At 36.1% G+C, this 27,623-nt stretch overlaps 1 protein-coding gene across 3 annotated transcripts; it reads left to right on the top strand.

Annotated features, from left to right (window-relative positions):
* Positions 1–3: 3 nt before the first annotated feature.
* Positions 4–27,623, top strand: atp8b5a (ATPase phospholipid transporting 8B5a). 3 transcript variants are annotated; one of them, XM_056263871.1, is made up of 28 exons: positions 4–218; positions 8,219–8,301; positions 8,521–8,579; positions 8,952–9,065; positions 11,159–11,257; positions 12,241–12,302; positions 13,001–13,073; positions 13,194–13,264; positions 13,434–13,516; positions 15,556–15,714; positions 15,977–16,065; positions 16,530–16,717; positions 17,039–17,247; positions 17,407–17,453; positions 17,531–17,696; positions 17,796–17,984; positions 18,065–18,180; positions 18,497–18,661; positions 19,121–19,232; positions 19,585–19,690; positions 19,914–20,055; positions 21,519–21,699; positions 22,367–22,590; positions 22,684–22,767; positions 23,508–23,753; positions 23,857–23,995; positions 24,361–24,491; positions 27,017–27,623. In XM_056263871.1, the coding sequence occupies exons 2-28, from the start codon at positions 8,259–8,261 to the stop codon at positions 27,335–27,337; spliced, it is 3,618 nt and encodes a 1,205-aa protein (XP_056119846.1). In that variant the 5' UTR covers positions 4–218; positions 8,219–8,258; the 3' UTR covers positions 27,338–27,623. The 3 variants fall into 3 exon arrangements, with proteins under 3 accessions (XP_056119846.1, XP_056119847.1, XP_056119848.1); XM_056263872.1 differs by lacking the exon at positions 4–218 and adding an exon at positions 392–586; XM_056263873.1 differs by lacking the exons at positions 4–218; positions 8,219–8,301; positions 8,521–8,579; ... (1 more) ...; positions 11,159–11,257; positions 12,241–12,302 and adding an exon at positions 12,402–12,429.

Genomic DNA, 27,623 nt, shown 5'->3' with positions numbered 1-27,623 from the left:
TAGGCTGGATGCCTGCACTCCCTGTTTCCCATCAACGCAAAGTGAGAGCAGATGGAAGGCTGAAAAGTGAGAGAAAGGAGGAGGAGAAAGAAAATAAGAGGGCTAGACAAAGAGGAGGAGACTCTTTAGCTGACTTCGGTGATCTCTGGCTGGAGAAAGGAGTGCCTGCCTTGTTAGACCTACTACACACACTGCGATGTCACCGTAGGACGCTTACGGTAAGAATACTGAGGGTAAAAGTTAGGGGTGCAGCAAGAGGTCAAGGTCAGCAGAGCGGGACCCTGCAGACTGTTCTGATAAAAACAGGAAGTAAGATAGAGGCTGTGAGAGTGAAAGAGTTTTTATTTTACTCGTCTCAGCAGTTTCAAAAGAGGGGTGGGAAGACTGAGAGGTTCACGTTGATACACAACCTGGGGGGCGATTTTTTGGTCATGGTTGCCTTGTGAACAAGTATGAGGGTGTCAAAAATTAGACTAAAAAAGCTGAGATGTTTGGAAATGTGCATTCTGTGGACTGTATAACTTTTCTACCCAGCCAGCTGTCAAAGAAACAGATACAGAGTTGAACTCTCTTGAAGTTACACCAGGTAAGAATTGATTTAAACCACTGATGTTCTTCTGTTGTTCTTCAGCACATTTTTTTTTTGGTGGAAAAATTAAGTGACGTAATGCATACTTTCATTTTGATAATTGTTTTTTTTTATGTATGTATTTTTTTATAGAAATGGCAGCAATGTTGATAACACAAGATTAAATCTATGAAATTGTCTAACTCATTGAAGACATCTTCATTTTGTGGTGTAATATAGCCTACCTGAATCTGTCTGTTTAGTCTGGGGATAAACTGGGGATTTACTCAGTTTATACTCTACATAATATAATGGTTGACAGTTTGCAACCTTAACTCTATAATATATAATAATATATCAGCGCATTAGTCTATTAAACCATGTTGCAAAGCATATCATGTATTGCTGTACTGAACAATAGGCCTACACTTCAAAGTTTCATCTAATGACCTGATGAAGATAGGAGATAGCTCATCCGGTTTAGTGTCTGACTGTATCTGCCTTCCTCTATGATTAGATGGACTGGTGTTGCACTACAAGTTGCTCATATACCGCATTTACAGTAGTGGTAGGTTTAATTCTTTACCTTAAGCATTAAACTTTGGCATGTAACTCATTTGTGTTACAGGTTTGAATGATATCTCGAATCATATGGCTTGTTGAGGGAAGGTGTGCTATTACTATTCTATGCAATCAGACTTTGTGGGTGTCGATAAAAAAATCCCAAAGTTTGTGTTTTGGCATAGAGCACAGCACTACATAGTCAGGTTGTAAAACCCTTTTGGTTCTAACTGGAACTTTTTTTGAGAGTATAGGATAACATTTGCATTATTTTGCTGAATATTTAAGTGCTGTTGATTACAGACTTCAAAAAACTTGCATGTTTTTTCTTGTACTGCATGTAGCAGATTCTCAAATCTGGTTTAGGACAGTCTGAAGTCTGGTTCTCTTCAGGTTTAGGAGTTTGTGTTAGCCTTCCAGTGCCGTTTAATGTTTATGATGGCTTTGTGTATATCTGTGACTGTCGCATGACCCTGAGTTCCTCTGGTGGCCCATACAACTCACTGTCAAATACCGTCCGCAGATAAATAATGCAGTGTCAACACACAGCAGGCTCTGTCTGATCAGATATGATTGTCTCTGTGACAAACTGTTATTGTTAATGGATAAATAATTAAAAGGTCATTAGAAATGACATGTCTTTATCTGGTAAAATGAGAGGCCTCTCCTTCATTTGCTATACCTGAGCGCTATTGTAAGGCTTGGTTGAATTATTCATCTGCTCATGTCTTATAGATTTTCCATTTAGTTGTGATTTATCGCTTTATTGCCTCTTCTAGACATTGTTTTATCTCAATTAAGGCTAGTTGAAGTGTCAAAAATGTATTTTCTGTCTTTTTTTCCGTTTTAGAATGGATAAATGTACAGTTACACAATTAAGTAGAAAATGAAGTTTAGTTCAACGTTTTAATCCCATGAGGGGATTTCAGTAAAAACAAATAAAACAAGAAGTTACTGAGTTCCTCAAATTCTGTTGTATTATAATAACAGTGAAGTTGCAAGCAAATAAACTTCTACTAACAATAACAACAGAAGAAGGGGAGCGGTCTTGTAGCATGCCATAAACTATTATGACGTTAACATCACTATCACAACTAGAACTGCTCATAGTTTGAGTTAGGGATTAGAATTAACGTGGCTCCAAGCATTACATTTTAGCATGTAAGTCATCCCTCACCTTTTGTGATCCCTCAAACCGTGCAACTTGTTTATAGGAAGATGTGTGTTATTGGTTTTCTTAGCCATTCGACTTGTGTATTTTGCTGGTAGATGATAAAAAGTGTGGGAGATAGGAAAATCCCTTAAATTTGCATTGAAGGAGTGACCTGAGCTTAATACACAGCACAATATCATGGAGACTTCCAGTAAGCAGACATTTCAATTCAATTTTGAATGAAAGCAGACAAATTAGACATAGGAGCTAGCCTGGGAAAACCCAGACAACTTCCGGCAAATTTAGATTTGCTCTGAAAGTTAGTCTGGCAAAGAGCTCATTCAAGCCCATTTCCAATCCGTCGAAATCGAGGCACCAATCAGAAACGTTGGGGCGGGCTTTACACGATGACGACAGCGCTGCTGGGATTTTGAAGCAGATTTTAGCCTACATTACAAAGATGGATGCCGCCGTCGAACATCACTCGTTCGAATCAGCTATCGCGTCTGTTTTATGCGATTTGAACGTTTCCTTTTTGTTAAAAACCGAGCAAAGAACAACACTCAGAGATATTTCTGCCGCTCTGCATACGTCATCTCCTTCATCGCTCTGGGGTGCGTTTCCCGAAAGCATCGTTAGCCAACTATGGTCGCAAGTTGGTCGCAAATTCCATTGAACTCTATTGGTAACGACGGAACTTGTGACCATAGTTGGCTAACGATGCTTTCGGGAAACGCACCCCTGATTGGTTTTAGGTCTATCCGCGACGTCCGTTGGTGACGCCCCTCTGGAAATGATTTGTCTATGACGCTTTGCCAGACCATAACTCAGTTACAACTGAGAATGGTCTGGTTTTAACCAGGCTACATAGGAGCAGCTGACTGAATTGTTTTATTTCTAGATTAGCTGACATCATTTGTCAAATCTGCATCCAAGGACCATAAATGCCAAAAGCATTTTACAAATACAATTCACACCAAATTAACATGACATCTAGCCCCAGTCATTTATCTCAAGTGAGATGCTATAACATTGCTCTTTAGCTCTCGGCCGCCCATCACATATCTCTTCCCATGATGCCCGCCTCTGACTGTCTCAGTCAGCATGTTTCCTGAGTGAAGCTGAGGAAATGATAAAATCCCACTGCAACAGTGGCACTCTTCACATTGTGGTGCCTGCAGCTCACTATAGGGACATTTAGTAGTAGGGTCTGCTTCAGGACGGGTTTCGTAGAAATTATGCTGCTGCTACCATTAATGTATAACTAGAAGTTCTTGAGAGTTTCCTTTACCGTCTCAGCGCATTAGTGCAGGATGGGTGCTTGTGTTTGAGTTGTTCTGCTTGGAAAGCAACATTCCTTTACTAGCACTTTAATATGTAAACTAAAGGCAAAGTCGTCTCTTAGTGTGTCTTCCTCAACTTTACCTCTATTGACCTGACTCATAGTTATGGAGAAGTGGTCCTATCGGACTTCCTGAAGCTCTGTGGATGAGTTTTGCATGGTTTATGTCTGAGATACACTTTGGTAAACACAGATTATATATTTTTTCAAACCCTGAACCTGAACCCTGAAAAAAGTTATGTACCTAATTTGCATAGCTAAAAAGAAAAACATTTTCAAAGAAAATTTTTGAAATTTTTGAAAAACATCTGGTAAACCTAAATATTTGTAAATAAGTTACTTTTTTATTTAGATTAAACTATCAGCAGGCTGTTGTATATTGTATGTGCCTTCCAAACTTTGGGGAGTAACTAAGCTACAAACTACATTAGTCAGTACTGTGACAGTAGGTCAGCCGTTTTCAAAATATTGTATTTTTTTTCCAGTAACAAACTATATGCTCCAAATTAAACGATATATAATACATATACAAACATATTAAACTATAGTGTAATAAAATATTCTATACTATAATAACAATATCGTATTGCAGAAACATCTGTCTGTGTGTCTGTTACACTGATGTGTCTGATGTTTTCTAGTTTTATTTAGCTGTAGTTGGTATATGTATCTGTTCAAGTTTGATGCGGTCACTCAAGAGATTCATTGGTTAAAAAGTAGCTTATTAAATTATTTAAATTATATGAAATATTTTATATATTGCCCCTTTAAATAGCTTTAAAGCTGTTATACTTTTGTTGGTAGTGTGTGCTATAGTGCAACCAACTACTATTTTAAAGATGCTGTAGGTGCTATACTTTAGTTGAACTACTTGACTACTCGCTACTTTTCAAACTCCAGTTTAAAAAGAATCTTCCCCACCCATCACTAATCTGCTGTCACCTCCAGACTGGAGTAACTCACTATAATCACTGCGTTTCTGAGGAATCCTGCTGCAAGTCACTGCATGTTTCATACTGGTTAGAAATGCATGTGGTAAACTACATGAGCTACGTTTTGCTATCAACACTCCATTAACACTGATCCATTGGAGACTAATTTACAGTTCAATCGAAAATGTTATAATATATGGATTCTTTTGTTTATGTTAATACTCACTATTTTTGTGTTTCAACGTTTTGTTACACATGCTGTTGCTAATCTTTTAGCTTTCCCACAGTGTGTGCAGACTACATTGTATTCACTTGTTTGTCATTAGCACTTCCTTCTATTGAATGACCTGTCAGCGGTTAATCAAAATGTTGCAAATCACAATGTTTTTTTGATCCCAATTCCCTCACGGTTTACCAGACTGAGTTTGAGTTTCTGTTTGTGCATTCAGTTACCCTGTCTTGATTTGTAGTTATTCAAAAAGTGTCTATGTATCTATAAACACACACTACAGCATTTCCTTTTGTCTTCAGTGGGATTCTACAGAACCCCTTGATCAATGCATTGCCCTACTTTCAAAACCACTTAAGTGGTTTCCGTATCTTTATTTTCACACCCTTCTGATTTGTCCTATTATTTGTTTGTTTGGTTTAAAACCAACATTTGTTAGTAGTGTTGGCATTTGACACCATGACCCATTTTTTCTTTCATAAAACATTTTTTAACATAATTTTGTGATGAAACTTATTACGTTATGTTCCAACTTCTCTGTGTAATGACACATTTACAGTCATAGGTTTTAAAAATAGTAGCAGGGTACTGTAGATTATCTGAAGTGGTGTGGAGTAATAGTGACCAGAGCATGTCAGCCCATATGCAGGCATGTGAGGTATAGAGACACCACACCAAAGCTTATCAAAAGGCAGGATCTTCAATTTTTCGGTCCTTGTAGATTTCTCTTATATTCACTCAGATATTACTCACGTATGCACACCCATTTGTTTTATAATCACATCACACAGGAACTTAGGAAAGGGAAAGGTGGAAAACAAGATAGCACACAATAGCCCCTTTGAACACTTACACACATATATGACAGCCACTGGACTTCTTGGCTCTAGATTGTGTTTGTAAAATTGCCAGTCATTCCCTCCAAAGAGTAGAAGGTCAGAGCTTTTGAAAATGGGGCAGTTGATGTATGACATTAGTTTTTATTATTTATTTATTTTGGTTAGCATTGAGAATATGAGTTAGAATTTATATGAATATGGTCATTTCACCTGTTTAATCACAATTTTAATTCCAATTGGAATTTCATTTTGAATTGAAATGACATGGATAAATATTATACCTTCAAATATTTTATTTTAGTTAGTTCAATTCAATATGCAATTCTGCATCCTGTTGACTAATTTAATTAAAAAAAATAAAATAAAAATGTAATTGGAATTTACAAGGCAAGTGTGGGCTTGTTGAAAAGGGAGAAACCCTTTTCTTTGCCTGCTTTTTTCATCTCCAGCCCTCCACACCTTATTTTGTCAAACAGGTCTTGCTCACATAACACTTAACACTTGTAATTTAATTAATTAAAATGGTATCAGCACATTTTATATGTGAATCTTCTCATTTACTTTTTTTTTTTTGGTACAGTGAGGTTACAGCCTAACCTTACAGTGGTGGCAGTGAGAAATGTATTCCTGTAGAATGAGTGTTTGCAAACATGCACTTGCATATGTGGTTTCTATGTGTGCGTATTGTGGTCTGTGCCTTGTTTTCTTGCACCCCCTCAGAACCCCCCCCTATTTGTTTCTGTGGTTTGATTGGACGCATGTCTATCTTTTTCCAACCACTTGCACTTTTTTCACTCGGTGGCTTTAGTTCTCTCCTATTCTGCCTATTTTACTGTAAATCATTCCCTGCATGTTATGCTGTCGTGATAAATGAACTTCACAAAGTTTGCACATTTGGCTTGGGTGTTGTCTCTGTCTCAAAACATGCTGTAATAGTTTTTTTTTTTTATAGGCTCAGTCACTGACATTTGGAGTGGGAAAGTTCTTGTGCATACCATTGCTATTTAGATCTCGCAGTACATGTTGATCATACAGTTTACAATATAATGTAGAGTCAAAAATATGATGATAAATGATAAAACATTTATGACATTTGTCCTTTTTCCAATACAAATACAATGAAATAATACAGTGACTAGGGGCAGTCAAACTTTAAAACGGACAAAGAAAGCATCATAAAAGTGACATACAAGTAGTCCATACAACTTGTATTCTATATTCCAAGTCATATGATACATGTAGCTTTGTGTAAAAAAAAAAAGAAAAAAAAAGGAAGTTATACTTTTGAAGTGTTTCCCTTCTGCCATAGCTCTCAAATAATTATCATATGGACTACTTTTATGGTACATTTACTTTTTTCATTTTGATCCTTTTGCTTACTGTCTTCTATCGTTGAATGGAAAAGAGCAGCTTTGACATTTATTCAGCTAAATATCTCCTTTTACGCTCCAAGAATAAAGTCATTCAAGTTTCATATGACATGAATGCGAGTAAACGATGACAGAATTCACACATTTGGGTAAACTGCCACTTTAAGTCTTCAAATTAAACTAGAATGGGACTGATTTGTAACCCCTTAAATGTTTTTTTTGGGGTTTTCAGAATGACTAGTTTTTTCCCTGTGATGTGGACAGCGTAAGCAAGCTGTGGCCGCAGTGGAAAACAGCTCTTCCAAAGGTTCTCTAGCATGTGTGCTGTACATTTAAAACACACATTCTTAAACACACACTTCTAAAATTAGCTCTTGTGTCACTCTGGAATTCTGTCCAATGGGCGGGTTTCATAAGTGCTGTTTCCTCAAATTGGAAAGTGTGTGTGATGTGTAAGTGTGGATGTACAGTTAAAAAGTTTGGGGTTGTAAGATTTTTTTTTAAATGTTTTTGAAATAAGTCTTTTATGTTCACCAAGGCTGCATTCATTTTTGATACAGTATAAACGGTCATGTGAAATATGAATACAATTTCAAACAACTGTTTTATTTTACACCAACCTTCAGTGTCACATGTTCCCTTTTAATGGCATTACCTTCCCTTTTTATCAATTTAATGCATCCTTGCTGAATAGAAGTATTAATTTCTTAAAAAGACTATCCTGACCAAAACTTTTGATTGGTAGTGTATCAATGTGTTCATGTGTGTATGTTTGTGTAAAAGATGTGTCACAGCAGTGTTTTATTCACTGACATTTCAAAAGTCAGGATGTCTTGGTGCTTTTTATTTCAACAAAACGTCCTTAAAGGGAAAGTTCACCCAACATTAAAAATTGTCATCACTTACTTGCCCTCAAGTCCAAACATGAATGAGTTTCTTTTTTCTGTTGAACACAAAAGAAGATATTTTGAAGAATGTAGGTAACCACAGTTGACAGTATAGCCATAGATTTCCATAGTAGGAAAATAAATACTATGGAATTCAATTCTGCAAAATATCTTCTGTTGTGTTCTACAGAAAAAAGAAACTCATTCATGTTTGGACTTGAGGGCAAGTAAGTGATGACAATTTTTAATGTTGGGTGAACTATATCCCTTTAAAAATATTCACCTTTAAGCAGTTTAACACACTCTTTCTCAGACAAGCGTTTTGTTCTCTTTTCAGAGAAATGATGATTAATCCTTGAAAAAGAAGAAAGAAAGCCATGTCATTCTTTGGCTTAGACTGTGCGCGGAAGAGAGAGAGAGGTACATACATGCATACATACAAAATCTTACATCATTCTTACATCATGAAGTGTAATTTTTGAGTAATCCAATGGTGTGAGTTTAGGACAGGACTATCCGTTTGTCCTATCAATGACCTAGAGGGCTGCAAATTACACACTTCTTCAAACTTGCCTGACCTAACCAAATTAACCTAATCTAAAAGCCTAATCTAAAGTTTTTCTCTATATTTGTTAATAGAGGTGGAGAGGAAAATCAGAGCAAACGACAGAGAATATAACTCATCCTTCAGATATGCTGTAAGTATGAAATCAGTGTGACAGAAAATCACTCTGATTCAAAGCTACAAAAATTAACATTTGTATTTTGTCTGAAGATATAGGTGACCGAATGTGTCATGATGACATTAAATGGAACAACCCGTTTCCTCTTAACAGATTGCAGCTATTTTCGATTCCATTCTTTAAAAAAAAAAAAAAACTCCCAAAGTCCAACACTTGTTATTTGTCACTATGTCATTGCTTGTATTCATTATGTGTGAGATTCAAATGTGTGAAATCTTACTTGCTATCTTATTAGGAAATAAGCATGTGTGATCTTTAGACACATGTAAGATGATGTCTGCACAACACTATTGAACCATCTTTCATCTCTATCTTTTCTTCCTGAAGACCAATTCCATCAAGACCTCCAAATACAACCCCTTCACTTTTTTGCCTCTCAACTTGTTTGAGCAGTTCCAGAGGATCGCCAATGCGTACTTCCTCTTCCTGCTCACCCTACAGGTGCGTCATACATCATGCAGTTAACTGAATGAAGCTCTGGATCTTCAGAGTATTCTTTCATTAGTTCATTAATATATTCATTCACTCACTCATTTGATAATCAAAGTCAGTCCGAGACAAAGGAAGTTAGGGTTACACTTTATTTCAAGAGTCCACTTTATTCTACTAACTATGACTAACTTTGCAACTACATGTCAGCTAACTCTCAGAGTATTAGTAGACTGTTAGGTTAGAGTCAAGTTGATGTACTTGCAAAGTTATTTAGTTAATAAAATGTTAATAAAATAAAGCGTTAGCAGATATTAAGCATAGAGTCTACTAATACTCTACTGACTGCTAGTTGACATGTAGTTGCAAAGTTAACTTAGTAGAATGTCTAAAATGGATTATCAAAATAGTGTTACCGAAGTTAAATTCTTTGAGGATGTTTAGTCATGCATATTGCAAAGAATGTGATCAAAACATGACCTCAACTTCCCGTATTAAGTCTACGCCCCACAAATTCTAAATTACTAAATACTTGTGCAATAATGATTGTGTCATGACCCTATAACTTTATTAGCTCACTCTTTATTAGCCTTGACTTTAAGACAAGTCAGTTAACTTGGCAGCCATTTTCGTTACACTTAATGACAGCTATTTCCATTCATGCAAGTACAGCTACATATATAGTAGTAAATTAATGAGGAAAGACAGAAATCTATGAAACTGTTTGTCATAATTACGTTATCAATAACATTTTAAATTAGACACAATGATTTCTCAAAGTTTAAATAAAACAGATTATTGGAGTATGTTTTACAGGAAAATATAGATGTCAGTTTTTTTGGTTTATTTAACCTCTTAAGGGTCGTGCCCCCTTTTTTGAATAAACATGAAAATGCACAATCCGAACTAAAATGGTTGTAAATCAAGAATGCTTTGGAATATAGATGTAAGATTGGTCTTGTTTTAAAGAAGACATTTGGCAGATTAAGATTTAACATTTGTAAAAGTTAAATAAATTAAGAAAGTGAAACAGAAAAAAAGTTTTAGAAGTTTGAGTTTATGAAAATGTCAAATGCAAACATTTAATTATTCATATTTTATATAAAATATATTTTTTCAAAACCTGGTGGACTCTAAAGCTGCAAGAAAATCAAAGCCAAAACTCTGAACAAGTTGTGTTTCAAATTTTAGGTTGATATCTCAAAAAATGAGCTTTCAGTAAGATTTTGTTTGGGCGCAGTACCAAACTTTTTCACTAGGTCACAACCAGACTCCATTACTGCCCATATAAGGGCGCCTCCATTTCCATGTGTTTTGAGTGATCTGAACCATTATTTCTAAAATTTTCATACAATTTATGAAGTAGGCATCCTATTCAGAAGTAGTAAGGGAAGTTTGGCATATTTTGATATGAATTCAAACTCTAATAATCACATAAAAAGAACACGCATGTGAGTTATAGCTCGCTGCCACATCACAAATGGTGAATCTATTTTTCTATAATTTTTTTCTTTATATTTAAATAATTTTCAGACCTTTTTTTCTAAAAAGGATTTTCTTTTTTCATTTTTCTTTCATGATTTTCATGTTCATCACTATTTCAAAATAAAGGTCTTAACATGCCTTAGGAGTATGAAAATATTCTTGTTGCAAATTGATTAAATTACGGCTCTTCTGTAATTTATTTTGAAAATCAATCATCAAATATGAAAACTACAGATTGTAAGCTTTCAAATGTCTTCTCATGCTCTCCAATATAGATTATTAGGGTATGTTTAAAAAAAAAAAAAATTTCTTTAATTTAATTCAATGTGATACTTGCAGTTTTTTTGTAATTGTGTGAAAAAAATATTCTGCTCAATTTTTTTTCTGTACAGAAAATCTGACTATAATCGAAATAATGATATCATAGATTGTGTCTTAAGCTCAGATCATGCCGTCATATTGTGTGGTCCATTTTTTCCCATACACATATTTACTAGTGCACCATCTCTGGCTCACAATGTGATGTACTCTACTGTGGCATTTAATACTTAATTATCACATTGCAACATTCAAAGCACATTTTAACGTGTGTGTGTGTGTGTGTGTGTGTTGTATTGTAGGTTATTCCTGCTATTTCCTCTCTGCCTTGGTTCACCACTGTCTTCCCTCTAGTGTTAGTATTAACAGTGACTGCAGCCAAAGATGCCATTGATGATATTGTAAGTACACACATGTGACTGTATGCAACACACTGAAGATCTATTCATCCGTTGTTCATGTTTCTTTCATTTTTCCCCTCCTGACTGGAACTAGCGAGATCTGACTGTGATTTTACTATATATGCCAAAGACTGATTATTAAAGCGTATTGCTCTGTATTCCCGAAGCCCTTAATTCTGTTGGTTTATTTTTCTGTGGCTAAAAGCATCTGAGACTGCACGATAAAGGGGAAATAAAGGCTTTGTTTTCCATGTAAAGAATAAATGCAACATTCTTTTGATTATTTTATGCCGAAAAGTTCTGGATGAAATCTCATTGGTCCCAAAATCCCGCTTTTCATAAATATCGCATTGTACCTGGTAAGGAGTATAAATTCTTTAAATATAGTTGAAATCAGACTACAGCTACTAGTACTCCTTTTTTTCAGTCCCCCTGTAATCCAGAGAACCCCCAGACCCTCTGCTAGATCGCAAATTGAGCTACTTTGGTTTTTCCTATGGTCTGGTTGGAAATAAATGACATTTAATTAATGAAAATGACAGCTTTTACTATAATACTCAGCACATGTCTCATTTAAATGCCCTTTACTTTGGGGTACGGGCGTCACGCAAACTTTCCTTTCGAACAGCAGAAACTCGTAAAGCAAAAGGTTACGGGTCTGAATTTGTCAGTGGTGGGCTGGAAAATCTGATACAGTGAACAGGAGCCACGGCAGGAATACAATAGTCCTTATGTTCTTGCTGAGGGGAGTGGATGGGATTTAGGGAATCGCTGCTCCGCTCCTCTTTCTCTCCTCGTTCATAAAACTGGAATGAGACCTTTGTAAATGCAGATCTTTGCAGTTAAAGACAGAATATTCTCTGCTCTGTCTTCAAATCATTTATCCCATAAGGGTTTCTATTATCATTTTCTTTTTGCTTTCATATGGTTTCTTACTCCATTATTTTCCCTCAGTCTTTTTTTCTCTTTTTATTTCTTTGCAGAATCGCCACAGAAGTGACAGGCAGGTGAATAACCGTAAGGTGAATGTGCTTATCAATGGAAAGTGAGTGGCTGTCGTATTTATTTGAGTCTTGTTACCTGCACACATTTTCACATGACACCAACTCTCCCCCCAGTTTTTTTTTCCACTTCCTAGAGCAAAACAAACAAATGGTGCATTTACCTAGAAGGTGATTGGCTCTTTTAACATAAAGGCAGGACTTATATTCTTAAAGCCTCTCTACTGAGTGGTAGTTTTTTTAATTTCTATAAATGGTGCGTCTACTTTTAATACTATCTCTGGTTTAATCTGGAATGTTTTGAATTTTGAACTAACTACAAAACAAACGCATCAATCCCAACAGGACACAGCTGTAGACACATAGAAATGTTCTTCCTGTTGTTCTGACCTGTGTTCATATATCTTGATCTCTCTTTCTCACACACACACACACACACACACACACACACACACACACACACACACACACACACACACACACACACACACACACACACACACACACACACACACACACACACACACAATGAATGAATGATGCCTTACTGTATATTCTATGTTGTCAGAAATCTGTTATCACCAGATTTCTTGTGGTCCCTCATCATATGTCAAAATCAAGCTCCGCAAGATTCATGTGCATTCATAATTTATGTTGAGTTAAATAGAAACGAATGGTGCACACACCCTTAGTTTTGCAACATATTGTAATCAGAATTATGCGTCTTTCTCTTTCATAATAGACTGATAAGCGAGAAATGGATGAATGTGCAAGTGGGAGACATCATAAAGTTGGAGAACAACCAGTTTGTCACAGTAATACAATTAAAGATTTACATTTATATTACATAATTTAAATCTTATGTAAATATTCAAGATCAGATGTAACTTAATATTGAATTAAAATCCCCTTATCTCTCTGCATCTTCTTCACAGGCAGATTTGCTCCTGTTGTCTAGCAGTGAACCGCTCAACTTGATCTACATTGAGACTGCAGAGCTGGATGGGTGAGTACAAGAAACAGAACAGAGGGATTGCTGTTGTGGTTTTCATATTTGAAGCTATATTAAACACTTTTTTTTCTATTAAGCTGAAATTACCTCATGAGAAATACACAATGGATTGTGTTTTTACAGTTGAAGTACTAGATCCCTTTTTTGTCATTTTTCCACACAGAGAAACAAACCTGAAGGTTAAACAGGCTCTGACTGTAACCGGAGACATGGGGGACAATTTAGAGGCTTTGGCTGCATTCAATGGTGAGGAAAAAGAGAGAAAGAAAAACAGAATTTCTTGCTGTAGTTAATGACAGTGTTTTAGTGACACTTTTTTAATCTAATGGCGAATTTATACTGTAAAAGGTGGCACAGAAGCGCTTCTGAAGTGGCATTTATGTCACTGTTTAAAGGGTTAGTTCACCCAAAAATGAAAATTCTGTCAGTAATTACTCACCCTCATGTTGTTCCAACCCCGTAAGACTTTCGTTCATCTTCGGAACACAAATTAAGATATTTTTGATTAAATCTGAGAGCTGGATCACTCCTCCATAGGCTTCTTAAGGGTTCGAAACTGGCCGGCCCAAAAGTTATGAAAGACATCATTAAAATAGTCCAAGTGACTACAGTGGCTCAACCATAAGTTTATCAAGCGACGAGAATACTTTTTGTGCGCAAACAAAAATAACGACTTTATTCAACTATATTCGACTTTATTCCTTCTCTGTACGGCCGTGATATTTCACGTAGTGATATTGCGCAAAGCTTCTAGGTTGCATGTCACACGTAGGCTCACTATTGGCCGACGCTGGTCATGTGTGTGATGCGTGACGTACAACCTAGAAGCTTTGCGTAGTTTCACTACGTGAAATATCACGGCCCACAGAGAAGGAAATGATTAGTTGAATAAAGTCGTTATTTTTGTTTGTTTTTTGCGCACAAAAAGTATTCTCGTCGCTTGATAAACTTCTAAATTCATTTATACCACAATTAAAACTGTATGTTTTGTTACTAGGTGTGCTGAGGATTGTCAGAGCAGACATGGTTTAGTCTGGCACTTTTGCAGCTTTGCATTTTTACACTGAATTTTGAGCAGGCACAGACCAGCTGTGTAAAGATGCCTTAAAGGGTTAATTCACCCAAAAATTGAATTTCTGTCATTAATTACTCACCCTCATGTCGTTCCAAACCCATAAGACCTTCGTTCATCTTCGGAACACAAATGAAGATATTTTTTATGAAATCCGAGTACGAGTTTTTGAGAAATTCCATGTCAGTCTCTGACGCTGTTCACGTTGTAAACACAATGCAACGCTTCTGGGTTCTACATCAGACTGCCACAGAAGAGAAGAAATTGTTGAATAAAGTCCTTATTTTTGTGTGTGTTTTTACACACTAAAAGTATTCTTGTCGCTTCATAACATTAAGGTTGAACCACTGTAGTCACATGGACTATTTTAACGATGTCTTTACTACTTTTCTGGGCCTTGAAATCTCGCAGATATATATACATAGATGCCACATTAGCAGCTTTTTCAATGGGCCGTAAATGTAAGCTGTCCGCCATATTGGAATGGTCAAAGCCAGTCCGTGAACACTCGAGAGCGAGTTGACTGAGTGTCTGTAACCATAGTTAGAAGCGTGTATGTATGTATGAATATCTGTAGATGGATTTCAGCAGAGGATTTTGCTAAACTAACACAATACAGGACGAAGGTGTCAGCTAACACAACATTATAAAGTTACCACGGTTTAAAAACCTGTATTATTGAGTTGATACAAATAAAAACACAAAACAACACGTAAGGTTATCTAATTTCTTCGGGAATTATGTGAAATCTAACCAGTCAGAGCTGTACAGGACACGTAAACGGATCTTTTCTCACATTTGGCTTTTATGATCATTCTATTGTGAATCCTCATTTTGAGTTTTGTTAGCTGATACAAAATAAAAAGCCCAAACTGCGTCTTTGATATGTCAATTATTTTTCTAGATAACGTGATGAACCGATTAGCAAATTGAGACTTTTCTTGCTTCTCAGTTTTTCTCTCCTAAGCAAAACCCCAGTAATCTTTCAAATTCTGTAGAGTTTCAAAAGAGATCTCAGTGTTCTCATTGTGTGCTCAGAAGTGTATTACCATAAGCCAAAACCTAACATTTTACCAAGACCAAATTATCTGAGCTATGCTGCTCATGAAAAAGTTAACTTCACTGAAACATAACCGAGAACTCTAAAGTCTTCTCAGCTTCTAAGTCTCTGAGAAATAACACTTTCCTCTGGTCTTCTCTGTGCTTTCTTCAGGGGAGGTGTGCTGTGAGCCTCCTAACAACCGTCTGGATCGATTTACAGGCACACTGACGTTCGACACACAGAAATACTCTCTGGACAACGAGCGAGTCCTGCTCAGGGGCTGCACTCTTAGAAACACAGACTGGTGCTTTGGCCTGGTGCTGTTTGCTGGTAATAATTTCAGATAGAAGTGTGATGTGTGTTCTGGACCTGTCTGGTGTCCCAGTTCAATTCTTCTTTATTACTACAGAGAATGTGTGATGTATGCTTTTGAGGGTGTAAACTGGTTTGCCAGTCCATAGACTTAACAGAATAGACAAAAACCGACCCTAAAATAAATAATCACACTGGCTTTATGATTGGATTCATTACAGTAGATTGTACTCCTAAAGAAAAAGTGTTGTGGTTCATATACAGTATGTTGGTTCTTCAGGCCCAGAGACCAAGTTGATGCAAAACTGTGGGAAAAGCACTTTTAAGAGGACGAGCATTGATCGACTCATGAATGTACTGGTGCTCTTTGTAAGTTGAATGTCTAATCTGCAGCTCTCTTTCACGTGAAGATTTGCTCCGTTTTTTTATTTCTGTTCTTTTTTTATTGATCTATTATGCATGCTGCATTGAGATTTCATTACAAAAGAGTTCCATTTCAAATAAATGCTGTTATTTTTGACCTTTCTGTTCATCAAAAAAATCATGTGCAAACATGTCACTGCTTCCACAAAAATATTAAGCAGCACAACTGTTTTCAATATTTATAATAATAATGTCTCTTGAGGACCAAATCAGCATAATGGAAGGATTTCTGAAAGGATCTGGAGTAATGGCTGCTGAAAATTTAGCATTGCCATCACAGTAATAATTTATATTTTTTTAAATATGTCTAAAAAAGTAGTGTATATAGACAATAGAAATGAACAGAACAAAAGAATGAATAAAATATTGCAAGGTTGGTAACAGGTTAATCTGTTGTGTTTTCTTTGTAGATTTTTGGACTTCTGGCTCTGATGTGTGTTATTCTGGCTGTCGGGAATGGGATTTGGGAACATCGGGCAGGGTCAAAGTTCAACGCCTTTCTTCCACGGGAAGAGAACATAGCTTTTTCAGCGTTCCTGACTTTCTGGTCCTACATTATAATCCTCAACACTGTGGTGCCCATCTCTCTTTATGTTAGGTAGTGTGAGTTCATGTATACTTTTTTTGTAACATTCATTCAAACTACCAAAATGTATTAAAAGTGTATTAACCACATTGAAAATCTGTTTTTTACATTTAATATTTGGAGAGTTTATGACTTGAGTTAGAACTGTAGTACTTATAAAATGAAGACATTATGATGTAAAATGAAGAAATATTCTACACACGATTTCTAGGTCTCTTGGCTCCAGCGCTTCTGTCTTTTTTCAATTAAACTTTTGTCAGTTTTGATGATGCAAAAATGTTGCACTAATTTAGAAAAGAATGTCATTTTCATTCTCTGTGTCTGGTGTTGCAGTATGGAGGTGATTCGGTTAGGCAACAGTTACTACATCAACTGGGACAGGAACATGTATCATGCTCGAACTGACACGCCAGCTGAGGCTCGAACCACAACACTCAACGAAGAGCTCGGTCAAATCAAATACATCTTCTCAGACAAAACCGGCACGCTCACCCAGAACATCATGACCTTCAACAAATGCTCCATCAACGGGAAATCTTATGGTCAGGACCAATCCCACATGCATCAGTTGTTTATTATATTTATAGGCCTATAGTATTTCAAAAGATTGCAAATGCCGTATTCCTGAGACACAAAACTCCCCTGTCGTGATCAAACAGCCAGATGCTGTTTGAACTTAATGTGTTTTCTCTACCCTACAGGAGATGTTATCGATCACTATACCGGACAAAGGCTGGAGATCACAGAGGTGAGAAGCAAAGTTTCAAACAAACACAGAGGTTTATAATGAGTTTGCTGGGTTAATGAGTTCGAGTTTTATAATAGGAAATGGCACCAGTGGATTTCTCCTTTAACCGGCTCGCGGACCCAAAGTTCCTCTTTTATGATCACAGTCTGGTAGAGGCTATAAAGCTGGAGCTTCCAGACGTTCATGCTTTCTTCAGATTACTCGCTCTCTGTCACACTGTTATGGCAGAAGAGAAAAAGGAGGGTGAGTGATTGTGTATAACATGCCTTTCTTTTAATATACTGTATGTATGTGTACATTAAAACATGCGTTGCATTTTCTCCCTTCTGTTTTGCTCTATAGGTGATCTGGTGTACCAGGCCCAGTCTCCTGATGAGGGCGCTCTGGTCACTGCCGCACGTAATTTCGGATTTGTGTTCCGCTCCCGCAGCCCTGAGACAGTGACCATTGAGGAAATGGGGATTCAGAGAAGCTATGAGCTGCTAGCCATCCTTGACTTTAACAACGTGCGAAAAAGGATGTCTGTGATTGGTATGCACACTGGCATTGGCTGGCACCAATTAAGTGATTTGGAAGACTCCTTTTTCTTATGATTTGTGGTTTTCTTTCAGTTCGCAATCCAGAGGGCAAACTCTCCCTGTACTGTAAAGGAGCAGACACCATCATTTATGAGAGACTACATCCCTCCTGCAACAAACTGATGGAGGTCACCACAGAACACCTCAATGTGAGTCAACTCCAGAGGGCGCTAGTGAGAACACGATAAGATCGCAAAATATTTATCTTTCTCATGCTCTCTCACACACTTTAGACTCTATTTAGCTCTATTACAAAACCTTGGAAATTGTAAACTTTCTGTCTGTTTAAATAATCAGTAAACAATTTCCAAACTCAAGCAGAACATCTTAAGCAAGGTAACTCCATAAAAAGCCCTGCAGATTTCCTCACAATTTGAATGCCCGTCATTCACAGACTTAAGTATATATCTTGCCCGTAACTTTATATTTGATGGTGATTGAATATTGTTCTCTCTGACTCTGTAGGAGTTTGCAGGAGAGGGATTGAGGACTCTTGTTCTAGCATATAAGGATTTGGATGAGGAATATTTTTCAGAGTGGAAACAGCGCCACCATGAGTCCAGTGTGGCCATGGATGAACGGGAAGAGAAACTGGACAAACTATATGAGGAGATAGAGAAAGACATGATGGTATACACACTATCCAGCAAAATCCTATTAAATGTGTATGAAAATATCAAGTGACTAGCTTATCATATAAGATATTAAAATATGTGATAGAAAAATGTAATATTAAAAATGTAAATATTTTTTTTGTTCCAAGAATGAAAAAGCACACATTTTTTTTCTTAGATTTTTTGCTAACATTTTCTTTTTAATCATAAAAATCGCAGCAAATGTAAATATTATGTCAGTCATTTGCCTGCACCTCTTGTGCTTTTGGTCTGTGACTTCATTTGTAGACCGCATGCTTAATATTCACTATAGCCGTTTGGTTTTGTTTAACTGAACTTTTCTTATTCAGCACTATTAAAGGTTAAAGTTTGATGCTCTGTGTAATTCACCCTTAATATTAAAAAAATCTTATTTTTTTAGAATGTGAGGCTAACGTGCTTGTCGTCTCTACTTCATCTTGTCCGCTTTGTGTAGTTAATTGGAGCCACGGCCATAGAGGATAAACTTCAGGATGGAGTTGCTCAGACCATTGAACAGCTGGCCAAAGCGGAAATCAAAATCTGGGTGCTCACTGGGGACAAGCAAGGTGCTTTATTATTTGATTCTAAAATTGTGACCCCTTTACTGACATGCATAAAAGTAAACCTAAGTCTTTTACTGTACTTTGCATCTCATGAAGGCATTCAGGAACACCATCTTTTCCAAAAGACTATTTTAGACCTAAACTCAAACTTCTATATTTTGCATTATGAAAGTGCAATTCAATTATGTAATATAATGAGTTCAGTGCTTGTGCCATTTATAATCATTAATGTAATGATTACCCACCATGTGTGTGTGCTCTTTTGTTCGTGTTTGGCAGGATTGTTTATTAAGTTCCTTTAATGATAAATTACCTCTGAAAACAGTTTGATGTACGTTCTGTCTTTCTCTAACAGAGACCGCTGAGAACATCGGCTATTCATGTAACCTGCTGAGGGAGGAGATGAACGACGTGTTTATTGTTACATCTAACTCACCCGAGGAGGTCAGACAGGAGCTGAGGTAGTATACCTCATGCAGATGACATCATATGCATCATGTACTGAAACACATGGGCGCAGGAAACAGTACTCATTTGGGTGGGCCTCCAAAAAAAGGGTGTTCTTTAGGGAACCATGAACATCTCAATGAAATTTCATATCCAAAATGTAGTTTAGACATTTGTTGTATGTTTCTATTTAATTTCTGTTGTTCTTATATTCATGTTTGTTTCTCTTTTGAAAAGGGATGCCCGACTAAAGATGTGTCCTGATACTGAACAAGATAAATTTCTTATTCCTGAGATTATCCTGGGTAATACTCCTAAAGTGGTTCAGGATGAAAACGTAAACGGAGATTACGGACTGGTGATAAACGGACACAGTCTGGTGAGAGAAACAGTCTCTATCACTCCTCTATACTTTCTTCTGTCTAATGTCCTAATGTGACGCTGCCCTTGGCACTGAGATGTGTGTGGCTGCCCAGAGTGACACCATCTCATTTCCTGTATTTATGTATATATGTGTATATATATAACTTGCATTGCTGGTTTGTGTATGTGTGTATATATATATATATATACACTACTGTTCAAAAGTTTGGGGTCAGTGAGAATTTTATTTTTATTTTTTGGAGGAAAGAAATCAATACTTTTATTTATCAAGGACAAAATATTCTATTTCAAAGAAATGTTGTTCTTTTGAATTTCCTATTTATCAAAGAATCCCAAAAAAAAAAAACTGTACAACTGACAGACCAACAACTATTTCAACATTGATAATAATAATAAATGTTTCTTGAGCATCAAATCCTCATATTATACTGATTTGTGAAGGATCATTTGACACTGAAGACACTGACACTGGTGATGCTGAAAATTCAGCTTTGATCACAGGAATAAATTACACTTTACTATATATTCACACAGAAAACAGCTGATTTACACTGGAATAATATTTAATACTATAACTGGTTTTTGTTGTATTTTTAATCAAATAAGCGCAGCCATGGTTAGCAGAAGAGAATTCTTTTAAAAGTATTTAAAATCGTACCGACCCCAAACTTTTGAACGGTAGTGTATATATATATATATATATATATATATATATATATATATATATATATACATACACACACACACACACACACACACACACACACACACACACACACACACACACACAAATCAGTAATGCAAGTTACTTGGTTTTCCCATTTATCCACTGACACCTAACATGATGGTTATTGTAGTTCTAGAGAATCTAGACTAATTGTGAGCAGGCATTTACTCATCTCACTTGCACAAAAATAGATTCAGTATTCCTAAAAATAAATGAATAACTGAAATGCAAATGCAAACTCAGAATATTACACAAACCTGCAATAAGTAAATATGTTAAATAATAGACATGTACTTTATTTAATCTCACTTTATTAGCCAATGTCTTTGCTGCTGACCTTTTGATAATCCAATTCAACCATACCAAAAAGCAAGAACGACATCACATTAGTGTTTCATTTTTACAAAAAAAATTGTATTGCTACGCTCTCTACTGGACAGCTGTAAATTTGCATTTTCTTCAGCCTGAGGTTTATTATTTATTTCACTTTTGGTGGGAAAGGGCCTTTACTTTTGCCATAAAACTTTTTTTATTTTCATCAAAAAACAAGCAAGCCCAGGTAACACAAAGTAATGCAAAAGTAACAACAACAAAAAAACTAAGTAACACAATGAGTTGCCTTTTTTGGGAGTAACACAATATTGTAACACATTACTTTTTAAAGGAACTTTCCCCAACATTGTGTGACTGTGTAACTCTAATGTAATTGTCTGTGATCTTTGTGTTTGTAGGCATTCGCTCTGGAGAACATGGAGCTGGAGTTTCTGCGGACGGCGTGCATGTGTAAGACGGTCATCTGCTGTCGAGTGACTCCTCTGCAGAAAGCTCAGGTGGTGGAGCTCGTCAAGAAATATAAGAAAGCGGTCACTCTAGCCATAGGAGATGGAGCTAATGATGTTAGCATGATTAAAGGTGAATTCAGCATTACAGCAATATATAAAATAAACATCCGCAGGAACTTCATCGTGTTGATTTACGATAAAAAAATCGAACGTTTCTGTGGGTATTAAATCAGAATTAGAATTTGTAGGTTTTAATCCTTGTCAATAGCATTGCAGAGTTAGTATTATTTTATGTACTCTTATACTATTAATATTTTGAATAAGTTTTCATTTTAATGTTAGTTTTTTTTTTTTTATTAGGGTTTTTTTCTCGATAGCTTTATTTTTATTTCAGTTAATTTGAGCAATTTTAGTACTTCAGTTTAAACGTATTCGGTTAGTTTTGTTTGTTTTCATTCTTATAATATTTATATTTTCTTTTATTTCAGCTTTCAGTTAAGTTTTATTTTACACTAACAACACTGTAGCGTTGAAACCATCTATATGCTTATGTACTCCTAAAAGTACTTTTAGCAGATATTATATATTTATATATTTATTATGTGCCCAATAAAATGTTCTCTAGAAGAATGTCCTCTCAACAAATTATGTAAATTACATGCAAGTAGTAATCCAGCAGTAATGGTTAATGATTGGTCAGCTTGTTGCAAAGGATATTTATTGAATGGTTAAGCTTTGTTTTTATTTGAAATTTTTTCTTTTATATGAATCTTATGGGCTTTCTCCTCTCCCTGCAGCGGCTCATATCGGTGTGGGTATCAGCGGTCAGGAGGGGATGCAGGCAGTGCTGTCCAGTGACTTCTCTTTTGCTCAGTTCCGTTTCCTGCAGCGCCTCCTGCTGGTACACGGGCGATGGTCATACCTGCGCATGTGCAAGTTCCTGCGTTACTTCTTCTATAAGAACTTCACCTTTACCTTTGTGCACTTCTGGTACGCATTTTTTTGCGGCTTTTCCGCTCAGGTGAGCAAGTTCTTCTTTCTGTGCAATTACCCTTGCAAAACTTTGCTTAAAATAACCATATTAATAAGTTTTTATTCTTGCATCTCTCTCTAGACAGTATATGATGAAGGCTTTATCACTTTGTATAATTTGGTATACACAGCCCTGCCTGTTCTGGGAATGAGTCTGTTTGACCAGGTAGGATATGTGTGTGTGTTGTTACATGCATAAAAATGTTCCTTCATTAATCGAAATTGGGTTATATCAGTCAACTTAAGTCACCTTTATTTATGTAGCGCTTTTCTGAAAATTGTTCTGTACAGCAGCTCTTAAAAGACAAAAGTAAAGAGTCATTATTCAGTTGAAATCAGTTCAGTCTTAATTCAGTTTTGTTCAATAACTGTGTAAAGTACATCAATTATGAAATTAGTTCAATTCAGCTTTAAAGCAGTTCTGCAGAAAACAGTGATGTCATCATCCAGATAAGTTGAGTTCTCATCCAATAGCATCAGTGCAGTCAAATCAGTAATATTACTGCTGAATATTAAGTGTCATGTAAATGTTTAAACCTGATTTCCATAACCAATTTTAAACCAAGCTATTTTATGTGGCTGGCGTATATTTGTATTAATCAGAATTTGGGTTGTGGAATATGCACCATAACAGGGAATTTATTTACCGTATATCTGAGCATGTCCAAACAAATGCAGTTCTGATTGATATTGGATGCAGACAGTTGAAGGAACATTTGTATAGCATGGAGCTGACTCTTTTTATATTAATCTTCAACAAACACTAAAATACGTCACTTCACCATGCTCTTGTGTGTTATTAAGGAGATGAATGAGACCTTGTAGCATACTATATATTAATGGTTAGAAATGGACTGGTTCATTGAAATGAAATATGACATACTATTGTTTTTTATGTTTCCTCAGGATGTGAATGATCGCTGGAGTCTCGAGATCCCTCAGCTGTATGTGCCAGGACAGTTGAGCCAGTACTTCAGTAAACGTGCTTTCATGATGTGTGCACTTCACAGCTGTTACAGCTCTCTGGTGCTGTTCTTTGTGCCTTACGCCGCTACATATGACACGGCGAGAGACGACGGGCGAGATGGTGCAGACTATCAGTCATTCGCACTGATTACTCAAACCTGCCTCACCGTCACCGTGTGTGTACAGGTCAGTTTAACCTTGTGTTGCAGGTGCGTGTGTTTTTTATTTATTTGATTGGATGGTTCATTTTCACTAATTTCAGCTCATTTCTGCTCTATCTTCCCTATAGTTGGGGCTGGACCTCTCATACTGGACTGTTGTTAACCATCTCTACGTTTGGGGAAGTTTAGGAATGTTCTTTCTATTGACCTTCGCCATGTATACAGATGGACTTTTCCGGTTACGTCCATCTTCTTTTGCATTTGTAGGTAAGGAGGACTTACAACATCTCCATATAATTATTTTATTTTATTTTGACCTGTCATTGGGTTCAGACAGTCAAAAATCAATTGTCACAATATATAGTTATTTTATCATTTTATAAAAAAAATTGTGACTGTTTGATTGTTTTGGTATTATTTCAGTTATCAGCTAATAATAAAAAAATAAATATATATATTATTTTGTTACTAGCTTAACCTTGTGCATTTTATTTCACAGTAGTATGTGACAATGTAGCATACTATAATGTGAAATGTGTTGGAATATTACATGCTCTACTTTTTAAGAAAACTGAATAGTAGTGCGAACAGAGTGCATACTGTGTGTGTGTGTGTTTGTTTGTTGTGTCCAGGAACTGCCCGGAATTGTCTTAACCAGTCCAACGTGTGGTTGACTGTTGCATTGACAGCTCTACTGTGTGTGTTGCCTGTGGTTGCTTACCGGTTCTTCTGCAGCCAGATTTATCCTACAATCAATGACAAGGTATAGAGTTACTTCACTCTACTGCACATTATTGATCTTCAACATACTGTTGCTGTCATGATTCCAACCTGTATTCCTGGACTTTTATGTTATTTCCGGTCTTGCTCCATGGTTTGCAGTTCCTAGTTGTTACTTTAATGTTTATAAAGTCTCCCCAGGGGGCTGTTCCATAAATGAAGCTTAGAAAAGCGGGGATTAAACTCCAAAACCGGACTTGAATGAGCCTAACAAATAAGTTGGGGCTAAAGTGGTTCCATAAAAGGTAATTGAAGTTCACGCAATCTCACTAATTTGATCCAGGTTTATCTAGTCTAGCTAATTGCGTGTGCACGCGTTTCTGAAGCAGCCCTAGAGGTCTATCGTGGATCAAATCGATCCACCATCAAACAGCGTGTATTTTGTGCTGTTTTACGCGTTTGTGACATGTTTTTTTCCCCCCACAGTGCAAAAATTACATTTTACAGTTATATTCTCCATCTGTAAATGTTAGAAAGTCGTGCAAATGTATCCATTTTGCTGCTAATCTTTATGAACGAGCGCTGCTGCGTGCATGCACGCCAAATAGGAGCGCAATAATTCTGACTAAAATATACATTTTTCTTGGAAAATTAATATGCGATATTTTATAACACTAGAAATATCTTCTAATTATAATAATTTCTCTTTAGGATGTTGGATATGTTGCAGTGAACTTCTAGCTCATTACACTCATATATTTTATACTTCTAATAAAAAAAAGAAATTGAACAGAAGTAGCCTAATTCAGGGAAGATTTTTTTTAAGAAACTAAATATATAAAGATACAAAATATAGTTTTGGGTATAGGACCTATGCTACTTTATAAAGATGATATATACTTATTTAGAATGCTGAGAATTACAGCTTTTTATGCAATATTTTTTTTGAGAAAGCAAGAATCCCCAGTTTTAAATGAGTGGTTAGATTTAGTTTCTAAAGTACATTATGGAGAGGATAACATTAAATTAAGAACAAATGTATACATTTTGAAAAGATATGTGCAACTCTAAAATCAAAGAATATTCCATAAAATAAAGGAATATATATTGGCCTACATTAACTACATTTTTATGTAACCTTCCCTTTTATTTCTAGTTATTTGTTATTTTATTTATTTACTTATTTAATATTGAATATTTGATATTTAAATTATATTACTTGAATAACTATTAGGAATTATGTGTCATTCACTATAAGAGTTTGATATATGTGAATGTTATATTTTTATTAATATTTATTTATTGTTTTATTTATATGTATGTGTTGGTATTATCACAAAAGAAAAAAAAGTAGAAGGAAAAATAAGGAATATTTATTGGGGGAAAATATGATGTCTTTAAAGGAACTGTCCATTAGTATAATTGTGTTAAATGTGTTTGAATTGAAAGACATAATAAAGTACATAATATATATATATATATATATATATATATATATATATATATATATATATATATGACAGTGTAGAGAAAGAATTCTCTGATAACCGAGGCACTCCTTAATTAAAATGTCTTTATTACAAAAATGACATATCCTAAACGGACAACTTTAAAACGCCTTATATATGTGTCTATATTGTCTATATTGTTGCCTTATTTAAGTTGATTTTCTGTATACTGTGTATTTATAAAGTCCAATAATGGTATTAGAGACTGTCAGTGGTAATATCATTGTGTTCTTGTCGGTCAGTGTTGAGGATCTGTGTAACAACTGAGGCTTAGCCTGACAGTTAGCCTGCCCTGGACCAGGCTAGTTTCCCAGCATAAGTTGCCAGGGTAACTGAGTTTGAACTTTTTTAAGTTTGATTTATGAAACCGAATCTACCAAAAATAAGCCTGACTAACCGAAATAAGCCTGGCTTATACTCTAATCTTGGTTTATGGAACAGCCCCCAGGTGTTTCTTATTAGCCACGCCCCCTTGTTATCTTGTCTGCCTGTAACCCTTTGTTTCACTTGTTCTCTGGCAGTCGTTGAATGGACATTCCCTGGTTTAGTTTGTTTCCTCCTGTTCCGTTTTTTCATTTGTTTTCACCAGTTACTTTGTGTTCGCACTTTAATATATCTAACCTGCATTTGGATCTGCTTCCCAGCCTGCTTCTTTGTCTCAAATGTTAGTTACACACACTTCCATTTACTTACAGAAAATTACATTATTATTCCATGAACTATTTGTATGTAATTAATAGTGAATTTATGCAGAATACAGTGATTTTTCTCTCACGGAATGAGGCAATCGGATTGCAGCTTGTACATGACTTAGTAGAAATCGTAATTTTGCCAAATTCTGATTCATACTGGAGTATTGTTGTGCATGTAAATGTAGTCATTGTGATTAGCTGACGATAGAGATAAAAAAAAGGAAGACAGAACAAGAGGAATTATGCAATATGCACATTATAGTGTAAATTGTGGTAGTATAATGAATAATAGAGTATAAAGTGTCTCAGTGTTTGATTAAATGGATGAACAAATGAATATTGATATCTTTTTTGTTTGTTAAATACAGGTGAGGTATAAGGTGTGTAAGATGAAGGAGCCTGCTCCCCGCCCGCGACACACCAGGCTCATCCGCAGGAGCACGCGTCGATCAGGTTACGCTTTCTCTCACGCCCAAGGTTATGGTGACCTTGTGACCTCTCGCAGATTCCTGCGGCGACCTGCACTTGTTTGCTCCACGGGTTTCACTCCTGCAGGACGCTCTCCTGGGTTTAAGCCCACGGGCCGGTCTGCGGGGTACAGCCCGGTCGGGCGAGAACAGAACCCTAAACAGAAAGTAGAACCCACGTCACTGCGGATGTTCCGTGCTGTTAAAGACTCTTCCTTTTGAGGGTGCAGCTTTTAATTCAGAGCTAGAACCAAAATCTTAAATGCCGTTTACAAGGTTTGAACTCTTGAAGACAATTTCACAGCTGCTGTTTTGTTGATATGTGTCTATAGCAGTATATACACAAACACTAAGGACAATGATTCCTAAATGTACGAAATCTTGTTTGCATAGACACACTTGTCACTCAAAATGCATGTGCGGTTTACAGCAAGAACAAACTGAAATACCCATAATGCTGAAGTACTTGGTCTCTCTAATGTCATCACTACTATGGGAATGACATACA

The sequence above is a fragment of the Rhinichthys klamathensis genome, unplaced genomic scaffold (genome assembly GCF_029890125.1).
Source record: "Rhinichthys klamathensis goyatoka isolate OS25496 unplaced genomic scaffold, OSU_Roscu_1.1 h1tg000210l_1, whole genome shotgun sequence".
Taxonomy (NCBI): domain Eukaryota; kingdom Metazoa; phylum Chordata; class Actinopteri; order Cypriniformes; family Leuciscidae; genus Rhinichthys; species Rhinichthys klamathensis.
Note: the sequence above shows the minus strand (reverse complement) of the source record. Positions and strands in the feature narration are given on the sequence as shown.